Genomic DNA, 12,690 nt, shown 5'->3' with positions numbered 1-12,690 from the left:
TTTTTTTAAAAATGATATTAGGCTCCATGAGAGCATGGCATGTGTCCATTTACTTTTTACTTTTTGAGTCCTATTTAAATCTTATTTTTACTTGTGTATACATTTATTTTTATTTGAATTAAATAAATTTTTAAAAATTGCTGCACCTCAGTGCCTTAATCAGCTATCTAACGCAGAGTAAGTACTCAGTAACCGCTGAATAATTGCAGGAATCACTTTCATCCATCTAACGACACACCCACCTCATTTCTGTTTGATACAAGGAACTGACCTTCCTAGGAATGAAAGAGTGAAAGTATGTGATCGCCACAGGCCGTTTCATGGCTCCCCATTTCACTTTTCAATTGATACTTCTTAGCTGGGTTCTCCTGGCACAGTGGTTCTCAAACGGTTGGTCCCCAAGGATGGCTGGTAATTTTGGAAGTCGTTCTGGTTGTCCCGACTTGGGAGAGGAAGAGATGCTACTGGCACCTAGTGAGTGGAGGCCAAGGTCGATGCTCAACATCCTACAGCACATGGGAAGGCCCCAGAGCAAGGAGTTATCTGCCCGAGAATGTCTACAGGGGAGACTCTGCTTTAGAAACTGACTCTGAAACAAGGATTCAAGCACAAGTAGTTCATTTGAGAGGGGATTCCAGGGCACCCCAGAGGGGAGTGGGAAGCCAGGCAGGGAAGGGAAGGAACAAAGAACTCATAATCAAGCCCACCACCCGCCCTGGGCAACTGTAGCCCAATCCCACTGGGGAACTCTGGAAAGCAGTGAAGAACGTGGGCCTCAGAGTTATCCCAGCAGAGGACTGAGGGAACTGGGCTCTTTATCCACCAATCCCACAAGTTATCGGGGGAACACAGCTTGCAGGGGACATTAATTCTCTGCCAGCTTTCACCTGCTGCTCTGACAGCCAAGAAACCCCCAGAGCAAGAGACACAGCAGCAGCAGTGGGACAGCCTCACCACAGTGGTAAGGCTGAGGGATGGACATCAGCGGGGCACAGTGATACCTGCTGTAGTTGCTCTGGGCTCAGGTAATCAGGCATGGCCACCAGCAGCACCTGCAGGGCTTCAGAAAAATACAGATGCCTGGTAGATCTGGATGAGGCCCGAGAATATGTGTTTTCAAAGTAATGGGCAGTCATTCATTCCTGCCTCAATACTGGGAACTCTGGGAGCCCTAAGAATATAGTCATTAGGGAGAAAAACCAGTTCCCGCCCTACGGCCCTTTCAAATAAATAGACCGGAAGTCTGAAAAGTTCATCAGGAAGCATTTTATGAGTACAGCTCATCTCAAAGATGTGCACACAGATAGTGTATGCAAAATCAAAGATGTGCATACAGATAGCATATCCAAATCTTCATACAGCTGAAAAATAACTCAGGCAGGCCCAAGGTGGGAGGAGAGGAGGAGAAAGGGCCGAGCTCCGTTGGGTTTCATTGGTTTTCAGACACCTCCAGTGAAACACGGGGCTCAGTTACCATGCAGAGTTGGCCACTCCTGGCCTCTGGGTTTCAGGTGACTGTCACCCTATATGGCCTGGATGGAGAGAGTGAGCCCCATCACCTGTCGGACCCCGACATCCCGGTTTTTGAGCGAGGGGGAGTGGATGTCTTCTTGCTCTCCACCCTGTTTCCCCTGGGGGAGCTGAGGAGCCTGCGACTATGGCATGACAACTCAGGGGACCAGCCATCCTGGTGAGTCAGGGGTGGGCCAACCATGGGGACCTACTAAGTGACAGGTCCAAGGCTGGGCACTGTGCATGTGCTGCCCTGTTGATCCTCATGAGCCTCTGTAAGAAAACATAGAATGGATCCCTATTTCACAGATGAGGAAACCAAGGGTCAGAGAGGCCCATCAGTCCACAGGCCACACATAATGCTCAGTCTCTCATTTAGCTCTCAGTTTCTGCATCTATAAAATGGGGATAGATGTCTACTTTAATGACAAACCCTGCCCAATTTGAGAAGAGTAGATGAGACACTGGCTGATTCTCCAGAAGATGTCAGAACAGCTCCCGTGCTTTCCTCACTGGATGCTCACTGACCCTCTGGGACAAGTGTGCTTTATTAGTGGGTGAATCTAAACTTGGGAAAGCTTAACTGACTTGCCCAAGGTCACACAACTGGCAAGCTCAGAGCCAAGAGTCCTCCCCATTTTGTCTGAGGCCCAAATGAGTGGCCTCCAGCCTGAACACTTGCCGGTGGCTGGCAGCTTTCAGAAAACACAGCATTTCGACCACTGTCCTTAACTCATCTACAGGATTAAGACCCTCAGCTGAGGGTTGGTTCCTAGGATGCAGACTCTGAGATGAAGTTGAATATGGAGGCTGTTTACCTAAGGGATGCCTGGTATCCATCAGCCCCTGGACAGGGAGGGAAGCAAGCAGGATGGGCAGAAGAGCTTTGATACAGCCCAAAGACAGCTCAGCTGACCACACAGGGAGGTCTGGAGCTGTGCTGAGTTGGGTTGAGATGTCCAGGTCTTGATCACACCCAGGAGCCTCACCCAATGGGCACTGGATGTCAGCCACCTCAGGAGGGTGTGTGACCTCAGCAGAGGTGGCTCTTACATGCCTGATGGGGACTATCCTCCATGAAAGGAGAAAATGCATGTCAAGAGGTTCTTAGCATAATCTCCACTGTGCAGTGAATGCTCAATAAAGAGTGCCTACAGGGCTTCCCTGGAGGCTCAGTGGTAAAGAATTCTCTTGCCAATGTAGGTTTGATCCCTGATCTGGGAAGATCCCACGTGCCTCAGAGCAACTAAGCCCATGCACCACAACTTTTGAGCCTGAGCTCCAGAGCCCTGGAGCCACAACTACGGAAGGCCGAGCGCCCTAGAACCCATGCTCCACAACAAGAGAAGCCACCGCAATGAGAAGCCCACCTACTGCAACCAAGAGTAGCCCCCACTCGCTACAACTAGAGAAAAGCCCACACAGCAACAAAGACCCAGCCGAAAATAAAAATAGATAACATTATTTTTAAATAAATAAAACATAAAAGTAGATAGTTAAAAAAAAAAAGAGTGCCTATTGATATCATTAGTCTCATTTCCCTGTAAGGCAACAGAGAAAACAGTTGCTGCTGAATCTGACCACCCAGCGGAGGCAAGATCACTTCATTTCTTCCCTGGGCCTCAAAGATCTAAATCAGATTTGATGATCACCACAGAGCCCTTGGAGGGCAGGCCCATTCTGTGGATGGAGGGCCAGGGGAGGACCAGGTTTGTGTGCTCAAGCCTGCACCTCCCTGGACACATAGTCCAAACAATTCCACTTTCCTTGCTTGTATCAGGATGGTGACCCTGGGCTTGCTCTCCTACACGAGGGTGCACAGTTTCAGAATGCACGCTCTTGCAGCATACCTGTGAAAACTTGGCAGCCTCCAAGCTGGTGGTCTACACTAGCTGAATTCCCCAGATGAAGCCAAATTCACCCACTGATTGGGGCATTTTGATCAAGGCACTAACGGCAATGAAGAAAAATACAAAGTCTCTTTTTAGGAGTTCTCGTTCTTGGGCTCAGGTCTGCAATATATTAACATTATCTTCAAGGGGTCCAAAGACATCTCATCCACCTAACATTATCTTCAAAAGTGTGGTCCCCTCCAGGTATGTAAGCCGGGTGCTGGTGCATGACCTGGCAATGGACCGGAAGTGGTACTTCCTCTGCAACTCATGGCTATCCATCGATGTCGGAGACTGTGTCCTTGACAAGGTATTTCCGGTGGCCACAGAGGAGGACAGGAAACAATTCAGGTACTGTTCTCTTTTCTTTAAAGCAAATGCTCTTTTACTTTGTCATTTCATCTCTAGAGAAGTTGCCTCATAATTCAGTCTCAGCCAAATAAAAGCATGTTTCTGCTTGCAGGTCTGGGTAGCTCTGAATGCGTGATATTAATGACTAATCAGTTTTTCTTGATGTGATAGAAGGGCCCTGGACCCTTCAAGGCAGAATTATCTTCAGGTGGTGATAACAGTTATAGAACAGTTATCCAAATTTCCTTGGATGTCACAGAATAATACTTTTTGTATGAGTGAACAGACTGATCTGAATGGTGATTCTGTGTCTGGCCACCTGGAGCCTCTTCTTCACATCGCTTTACTCTCACTGTGTTCTTCAGCCTCTCCCGTGCTTTACTCACTCCCTCATCCCCTTTCCTGTCGTGCACCCTTCCACAGCTCTTCCCAGACACACATAAGCAGATACAAATGTACATGCCTGTACACCCACACACACAGGACACCACATATTGCCGTTTATCTTATATCTTTTAAAACAGCATGTTATTCTGAATATGTTGCCTTTTTTCTTTTAAAGGACTTCCCTGGTGGCTCAGATGGTAAAGCATCTGCCTACCATGCGGGAGCCCCGGGTTCAATCTCTGGGTCGGGAAGATCTCCTGGAGAAGGAAATGGCAACCCACTCCAGTATTCTTGCCTGGAAAATCCCATGGACGGAGGAGCCTGTAGGCTACAGTCCATGGGGTCGCAAAGAGTCGGACACAACTGGGCAACTTCATTTTCACTTTTCACTTTAATAATATATCACACACATCCTTCTAGGAAGGTCAAACTTCTGAGTTAAACTTTCCTTATTGGCTGCATGATATTCCACAGAATGGATGACCCACAATTCTCCTACACATGGGCATTCGGTCTACTTTTAGTTTATCTACCAAAAAGTGACATTTTCTCCCAGCTGCCACTGGGAGCAGCTCAGCCTCCAAGGGGGAAGAAGTCTGAACCAGAGAAACTTGGACCCCAACAGAGGCATAAAATAGATGTGGGCACAGGTCATAAAGTCCCACAAGCCTGCTGGTGACTTGCTGTGTAACCCTGGATAAGTCACCACACCTCCCCAGGTCTCAGCTTCCGCATCTGAAAACTGACCAATTCAATGTGCCTACCCCACAGGGGGCCTTGGGTCCCATGGAACGATGTAGTAATGTGCTTGGCACACTGTGTGGTTCAGGCTAAGTACTCAGTTCCAGGAGCACCTCTTATCTCCAACTGCATCAGCACACATGATGCCTAGAAACCTGGCAATGAGCTCTCTGAAGACAGGAGCTTCTTATCCCTGTGAATCCCTGGGGCCCAGCAGACAGCCTGGGACAGGGCACTGGGGGTATCAAATATTTGCTGAATAAGACAAATAACATGGACACTGTTTTTGGCAACTGACCTCTCTCTCTTTCTTCACCTTTGCTCTGGGTCTAGGGCACCCACATTCCCTACAGTGACAGTCAAAGTATTGTACAACCCTGGAGGGTGCTGGCACTGACCAATCAGAACAAGCGACAGTAGGAAATCTCTGCTCGGGACACTCTATTATCAGAATCTGCATCTTTCAAAAGCTCCTGAGGTTGAACTACATTCTACTCACAGGGAAATAATACAAATCCTTTACGAGAATGTGATGCCTTTTCTGAGATCCTGTTTCACAATTTTTACTCTCTCAACTCAGTCTGAATCCAAAACCTGGGATTTTTAACCACTATTCTCTAACGCTGTAATTATAACAAAGCAAATAATATTAAGAGTTACATTATTATATAAAAATTATAACAAAATTATTGCTAACACTGATGAATACTCACCTGTATGTCAGCTACTTTGCCAAATGCTTTTATCACTTTTAATCCTTTCAACAATCCAGTGAAGCACTTTCTGTTATTAACTGCCTCCCCCCATTTTACAGATAAGTAAACTGAGGTACAAAGAGTAAAGTAACTTGCCTGAGGTCACACATTAGGTAAGAGGGCTCCAACCACTCTTTCCAGAGTCCCCATCACTAATTCTAAATGATGCTACTATGATGCTGTATTTCTTCTATAACAGAAAAAAAAAAAAACAGATGAAGAATTTTAGAAACAAATCCTCTCTCTCAGTCCAGGATTGCTCCAAAGAGACCAGGCTTCTCCCCTATTCCTGTCTCCCTAATGCCTGTCACTCTCCCCTGGTCTGTCCACAGCCACCTGTTTTTCATGAAGACCTCCACAGGCTTCAAGGATGGCCACATTTGGTGCTCCATCTTCAGCAGCTCAGCTTGGAGCAACTTCACACGTGTCCAGAGGGTGTCCTGCTGCTTCTCACTGCTCCTCTGCACCATGCTGACCAGCATCATGTTCTGGGGTGTCCCCAAGGACCCAGCTGAGCAAAAGATGGACTTGGGTAACTCCCACTCTCAAGGCATGGAGAACAGGCCTACCGGCAGTAGACATGAGCTGTCACTGCCCCAGAAATGCCATGCAGTTTCAGAGGTCCCAAGACTACCCTGAAGTTCAATAACTCATTAGAAGGACTCAGAAGTCAGATATGCCATTATACTCATAATTATTAGAGAAAGGACACAGATCAAAATCAGAAAAGGGGAGAGGTATATGGGGCAGGATCCATGGGAGACTAGGCACTGAGCTTCCAGTGGAGTCTGGATGGCACTCACTCCTTCAGACAATGACATGTGATCACATGTGCAGAGTAATGCCAACCACGGATCCTCTCTTGAGCCTTAGTGTCTAGTTTTTATTGGGGCATGCTAACATAGACATGGCTAACCCTGGATGACTGACCTAAGACTCCAGCTCCTTTAGACATTGAGGTGATACAGGGCAACCAAGGCCCCCACCATAAATAACATTGTTAGCACAGACTATACCAGATGACCCGAGAAACCAGGTAAACAAAGGCACACCCACCAGGCAGGACATCCCAAGGGCTCAGTGGTCACCACCCGCCGGCCCCCTGCCCCCAGCCTTGGAGCCATTCAAGAGGCAGACCTCTCTTCAGGCAAGGTTAACCCTTGCTGCACAGCCACATTCTGGGAAGGGTGGAGGGGACTCTCTCCTTGACCCTTGCCCTCCATCTGCCCCAGGTCAAATCGAGTTCACTTGGCAGGAAGTGATGATTGGGCTGGAGAGCTCACTCCTCATGTTCCCCATCAACCTCCTGATCGTTCAGATCTTTCGGAATACCCGTCCTCGGGTGGCCAAGGAGCAGAACGCTGGGAAATGGGACGGGCAGCACCTCAGCCTGGCGCCCTCACCACAGCCCATGGAGGATGGCCTTCTGACGCCTGAAGCAGTGACCAAGGCAGGTCTCAACCCTGGCAGCACAGGGGCACTTCCAGCCTGGGAAGAAGCTAGGGTGGGGACTGGGGTTTGAGGCCTGCAGTCCATGTTTTCTGACAGCATCAGCCACCAAGATGCATCAACTGCACACATGCGCAGTACACATATGTGCAAACACGTGTTCATGACACGTACACAGGCACGCACATACACACGCCACATGTACACACATTCACACAAACCTTGGATGCACCCACAAATATGTACAGATGCACACAATGTATATCTGCACAGTGCACACGTTTACATGTGCTCACATGTGCCCACACGAATGCTTACACACATGCCACATGTATACATTCACACACACCACACATCTACAACACATACATATATGCAAACAACACACACATCTCCATACACATGTACACACATGTGCATGGATACACTTGTTTGTACACATGTGCAAGCACAGACCTATAACATACATTCACACATGCACAGATACCTTTTTTGAGTATCTATTCTGTACAAAATATACTTTCACTACAGATCATAGGCTGGAAGTACCCAGAAAGAATTCCCTCTGTATTCATGCATTCATTACGCATTTATTGAGCACCTACTATGTGCCACACTTTGAGGAATATAGCCTGAAATGTGTCAGTTGAAATCCTAGAATAGAGATTTTATGCAGGACAAAACAGAAGCTCAAGGTGGTCCAAGGTCATGTCTCAGTAGGCACACCTGGGATCAGACCCCGAGTGTCCAGCCCCAGGGTGAGTGCTCTTGAGTACTCTGCTGTCCCCTTACCTGTAGTTCACATCCTGTTCCGACTGGATGACTTGCAGGATTTGTGGAGACTTGTCAGCTCCCTATTCAAAGCTCTGAAGGTGCCACCCCCTCTCTTGGGCTGGGACTCCATGAACTCAATGAACATCAACCAACTGCTGGCCTTGATGGAAGATGTCATCTGTCAACACAACAAAGCAGGACAGGTCTTCTCGGAGGAACTCAGCCAGACAGGGGCCCCTTTAACACTCACTCTTGGATCAGTACAAGTAAAAGGTGAGTCTTGATATTTCTCTGCTTAGAGAGGGCATGTTGGAGCCAGGTGGATGCAGGACTGAGGGCTGTGTCTGTATCACTAGGGGGTCAAGAAGTCCTCCCAGGGTTTCCCTCACCAGCCTCCACTCCAACCACTCACCACAGCCTCCCTCTCTGTACTACAGGTATCCTGGTCTCCACATAATTCCAAGGTGCCTTCCCATGAAGGCCTGTATACATTGTTAGTCTTCTGACCGTTAATGTTCTCTCTCCTCTCTTTGCATGGCTAATGCCTACTCAGCTTGTATTCTTGGCTGACGTGTCCTTTCCTCAGAGGAGCAACTCAACCACTCAGCTCACAACAGCATCTCCAGCCACGTGCTCTTTAGCCTTTAAGTATCTCCTGCACTGCTTTCACATTGCTTGTTGCCGGATCATGAATTACATGGAGAGCTGCACATGTGTACTGCACATTATTCTGGTCTGAACTAGTCTGACTCCCCTCTTGCCCCTTTCCACCTAGATCGCTGTCTCCAGTGCTTAGATCAGTTGTCCAATAGAACTTCTCACAGTGACAGGAATGGTCTATGTCTCCATTGACCAATATGGCAGCCACTGGCCACAAGCAGCTATTGGCACACTTGAAACATGGCCAGTGTGACTAGGGAACTAAATTAGTTTTAATTTCAATAGTCACACATGGCAAGTGGCTGCCATATTAGGTGGTGTGGCTTAAGTATGCTGCCATTTTTAAAACACAAGACTGATCACTGTCTTAACCTTGTTTAGAATACAAAAATGGGCTCTATAGATTGGGGAGTTTGAATTCATAACTCTTTGGCCCACTTCTGATACAGTGAATTAAATTTTCTGGAGTGAGGCCAGGAATCTGCATTTTAAACCAATCACTTTGGTGACTGTTATGTAGACTGTCAGCCACTGCCCCACTGACAAGGTCCCAGTTCCTTAATGGAACACTCAAAGCCCACCTGGCCAGGCCCATGCTGACCCCATGGTCAGCTCCATTTTGACCCCTGTGTTCTAGCCACACTGGAAGATTAGCCTCAGAGAGCTGGGCTTGGGCTGCCCATGAAGGTCATCATAGCAGGAGCTCTGCTGATGCCCACACTGGACACTAATTCCTGTTTGGGGGTCTTTGGGTTTTGGGGGCATAGGCATTCACAGCACGGGCCTTAGAACAAGGACTATAGAGTTGGTCAGACCTGGGGCTCTCCCACATGCAAGAGCAGCTGTGCAGCTTTGGACAGTTGGTCAACCTCCCTGAGAAAACCATTTCTTCCTCTGTAAAATGGAAGCATTGATCCAGCCCTCTTCTTGGCTGGTTCTGAGGAATCGGTGAGATTATTTGGACATGTGAACTGCTTAGACCCAAGACTGACACAGAGCAGGGATTCAGTAAGTGATTATCATTGGGAGTGGTGGGATCTTCTGGAAACACTGCCAGAATGCTTGCAACACCAAGGCTGTTGATGCTGGAAACTAGCTGTGGCGTCAGTGAGGGAGGCCCAGGAAGGAGTTGGGGTGGGGTAGGAGGCCTGAGTTGAGTCAAGGGAGGCAGGGTCTGTGTTGCCACTCCTTTACCCACAGCTGGTCTGAGCCTCTACTTTCTCCACATCATTTATTTGCCCAGTCACTTCTCACTCGTGACTGGAGAGGGGTCCTGGAGCCAGGGTGCTCCATCGTGCCATCTGTTATATCCAGTTTCATGCACCCTTTATGAAAATGAACTCTGGTCCAGACCTGGGCTCTTCTTGCCCAGGAGAAAGCCCCAGGGGTGCCGGTCTCCCATCTCAGGATCCAGGGACTCAGGCCAGGCTCTACCTGGAGAGGCCAAGCTTCCCTTAGAAGGTATGGGTAAACAGTGGAAAGGGTCAAAAGTGTGTTTTTCTTGCATGAATATGTTTTACCTCTGTAATTTAAGACATAAAACTCCTTTGCTTTTTAAAAAACTTTTTAGGAAACTGAAATTTGAAGCAAAGAACTGCAGAAGAACATTCAGAAGTAATCAGGGGAAACTTTTTCACTGGCTGTTTCATGCTGTTAAGGAATTGCTATTAATTGTTTTAAAAATTGATAATGACATTGGTTTTGTTTTTAAAAGGAGCCTTTTCCTGATACAGGAGAATATTTAGTGTCAGGACATGGGACTCGGAATTTAGGTGAGATACAACTGGCCATGAGGAGATAATTTTGAGCAATGGGTACAGGTTCATCTCATTCTCTTTTCTAATTTAGAATTTTTCATAATAAAAAAACTAAAAACAAAAGATCAAGACTTACACCATCTTTGGCAATAGGCAAACTTGGCTTCAAATTAAAATCTTGTATGTATTAAAATATTTGCAGATGAGAGAACTCTGTGTCTAGGATTTGCTTTTTATATACTCCAGAAAAAAAAAAACAAACAACACTGCGGGGCAGAGACAAGACTTGCCAAAATGTGGAATGTGGGTATATGCTGTGGGAGGGCAATAGGTATATTATTCTCATCTCTTCTATGTGTAAGGAAATTTTGAAAATACCCTTGATAAAAGACTAGAAATATGTGTGTGCTCAGTTGCTCAGTCATGTCTGATTCTTTGTGGACCCATGGACTGTAGCCTGGCAGGGTCTTCTATCCATGGGACTTTTGGGCAAGGAGCACACTCAGACCATGTGGGCTGAGTACCCCATCTTTCTGAATCTCAGGTTTCTCGAGTGCTCGAGAGAAGAAAACCATCACCAACACCCCTATTTCTATTGCAGGCAGTCTACTCTGTCATTCAGCACCAGCTGATGCTCTTTCTCTCCCTTGTCCTCCAGAAGACATGCAACGCCCCAGGCCCACAGAGGGCCCAAGTGATGCCTGGAAGAACAGTGCCTTCTGGCAGTGTCTCTACCTTCAGTTGGAGCACCTGGAGCAAGAGCTGCTGCTCCTGGAGCCCCAGGGCTCCTCCCAGAGTCAGAGCCACAGCAGGGCACTAGGGCAGCTACAGACCCTGAAGGGCTGTCTGGTGGCACAGGCTGGAACCCTGCCCCCAGCACACTCCAGGTAATCCACTGCCCTGGGTGTTCCCAGCCTAGGGGCCTGCATCCTGGGCAACTCTATCAGATCTAGTCCCTTAAATCTATTTCCCACTTACACTGTATAATCATAAGGGATTTGATTTAGGTCATACCTGAATGGTCTAGCGGTTTTCCCTACTTTCTTCAATTTAAGTCTGAATTTGGCAATCAGGAGTTCATGATCTGAGCCACAGTCAGCTCCCGGTCTTGTTTTTGGTGACTGTATAGAGCTTCTCCAACTTTGGCTGCAAAGAATATAATCAGTCTGATTTCGGTGTTGACCATCTGGCAATGTCCATGCGTAGAGTCTTCTCGTGTTGTTGGAAGAGGGTGTTTGCTATGACCAGTGTGTTCTCTTGGCAAAACTCTATTAGCCTTTGCCCTGTTTCATTCCGTATTCCAAGGTCAAATTTGCCTGTTACTCCAGGTGTTTCTTGACTTCCTACTTTTGTATTCCAGACCCCTATAATGAAAAGGACATATTTTTTGGGTGTTAGTTCTAAAAGGTCTTGTAGGTCTTCATAGAACCATTCAACTTCAGCTTCTTCAGCATTACTGGTTGGGGCATAGACTTGGATTACTGTGACACTGAATGGTTTGCCTTGGAAACGAACAGAAATCATTCTGTCATTTTTGAGATTGCATCCAAGAACTGCATTTTGGACTCTTTTGTTGATCATGATGGCTACTGCATTTCTTCTAAGGGATTCCTGCCCACAGTAGTAGATATAATGGTCATCTGAGTTAAATTCACCCATTCCAGTCCATTTTAGTTTGCTGATTCCTAGAATGTCGATGTTCAGACTTGCCATCTCCTGTTTGAGCACTTCCAATTTGCCTTGATTCATGGACCTTATATTCCAGGTTCCTATGCAATATTGCTCTTTGCAGCATTGGACCTTGCTTCTATCACCAGTTACATCCACAACTGGGTATTGTTTTTGCTTTGGCTCCATCCCTTCATTCTTTCTGGAGGTTCTCCAGTAGCATATTGGGTACCTACCGACCTGGGGAGTTCATCTTTCAGTATCCCATCATTTTGCCTTTTCATACTGTTCATGGGGTTCTCAAGGCAAGAATGCTGAAGTGGTTTGCCATTCCCTTCTCCAGTGGACCACATTCTGTCAGACCTGTCCACCATGACCCGCCCGTCTTGGGTGGCCCCACACGGCATGGCTTAGTTTCATTGAGTTACACAAGGCTGTGGTCCGTGTGATTAGATTGACTAGTTTTCTGTGATTATGGTTTCAGTGTGTCTGCCCTCTGATGCCTTCTCACAACACCTACTGTCTTACTTGGGTTTCTCTTACCTTGGATGTTGGGTATCTCTTCACGGCTGCTCCAGCAAAGTGCAGCCACTGCTTCTTACCTTGGGTAAGGGGTATCTCCCCACCGCCACCCCTCCTGACCTTGAATGTGGACTAGCTCCTCTCGGCCCTCCTGCGTCCAGTAAGCATTGAGTAAAGGTGACCTCAATAGCATATCTGTATGTATATCAGACAGAATACAGA

At 47.3% G+C, this 12,690-nt stretch overlaps 1 protein-coding gene and 1 long non-coding RNA gene across 5 annotated transcripts in view; one reads left to right on the top strand and one right to left on the bottom strand.

Moving 5' to 3' along the window:
• Positions 1–12,690, bottom strand: part of LOC138419676 (uncharacterized) — a 71,490-nt gene that overhangs the window by 17,658 nt on the left and 41,142 nt on the right. For 3 of the 4 annotated variants that reach the window (XR_011249013.1, XR_011249015.1, XR_011249014.1), the window contains exon 4: positions 7,880–8,039. This is a non-coding gene — a long non-coding RNA (uncharacterized lncRNA). Of the gene's footprint in view, positions 1–5,734; positions 5,829–7,879; positions 8,040–11,292; positions 12,664–12,690 lie in introns of those variants that run through there. The other variant, XR_011249016.1, reaches the window with a different exon arrangement.
• Positions 1–12,690, top strand: part of LOC138419673 (polycystin-1-like protein 2) — a 101,118-nt gene that overhangs the window by 68,189 nt on the left and 20,239 nt on the right. The window contains exons 26-31 of the mRNA XM_069552526.1: positions 1,512–1,690; positions 3,609–3,755; positions 5,971–6,170; positions 6,871–7,088; positions 7,918–8,134; positions 10,937–11,165. Of these exons, the coding sequence (XP_069408627.1) occupies positions 1,512–1,690; positions 3,609–3,755; positions 5,971–6,170; positions 6,871–7,088; positions 7,918–8,134; positions 10,937–11,165 (1,190 nt within the window). The remainder of the gene's footprint in view (positions 1–1,511; positions 1,691–3,608; positions 3,756–5,970; positions 6,171–6,870; positions 7,089–7,917; positions 8,135–10,936; positions 11,166–12,690) is intronic.

The sequence above is a fragment of the Ovis canadensis genome, chromosome 14 (assembly GCF_042477335.2).
Source record: "Ovis canadensis isolate MfBH-ARS-UI-01 breed Bighorn chromosome 14, ARS-UI_OviCan_v2, whole genome shotgun sequence".
In the NCBI taxonomy this organism is placed as follows: domain Eukaryota; kingdom Metazoa; phylum Chordata; class Mammalia; order Artiodactyla; family Bovidae; genus Ovis; species Ovis canadensis.
This window is presented reverse-complemented; position numbering and strand designations above follow the sequence as displayed.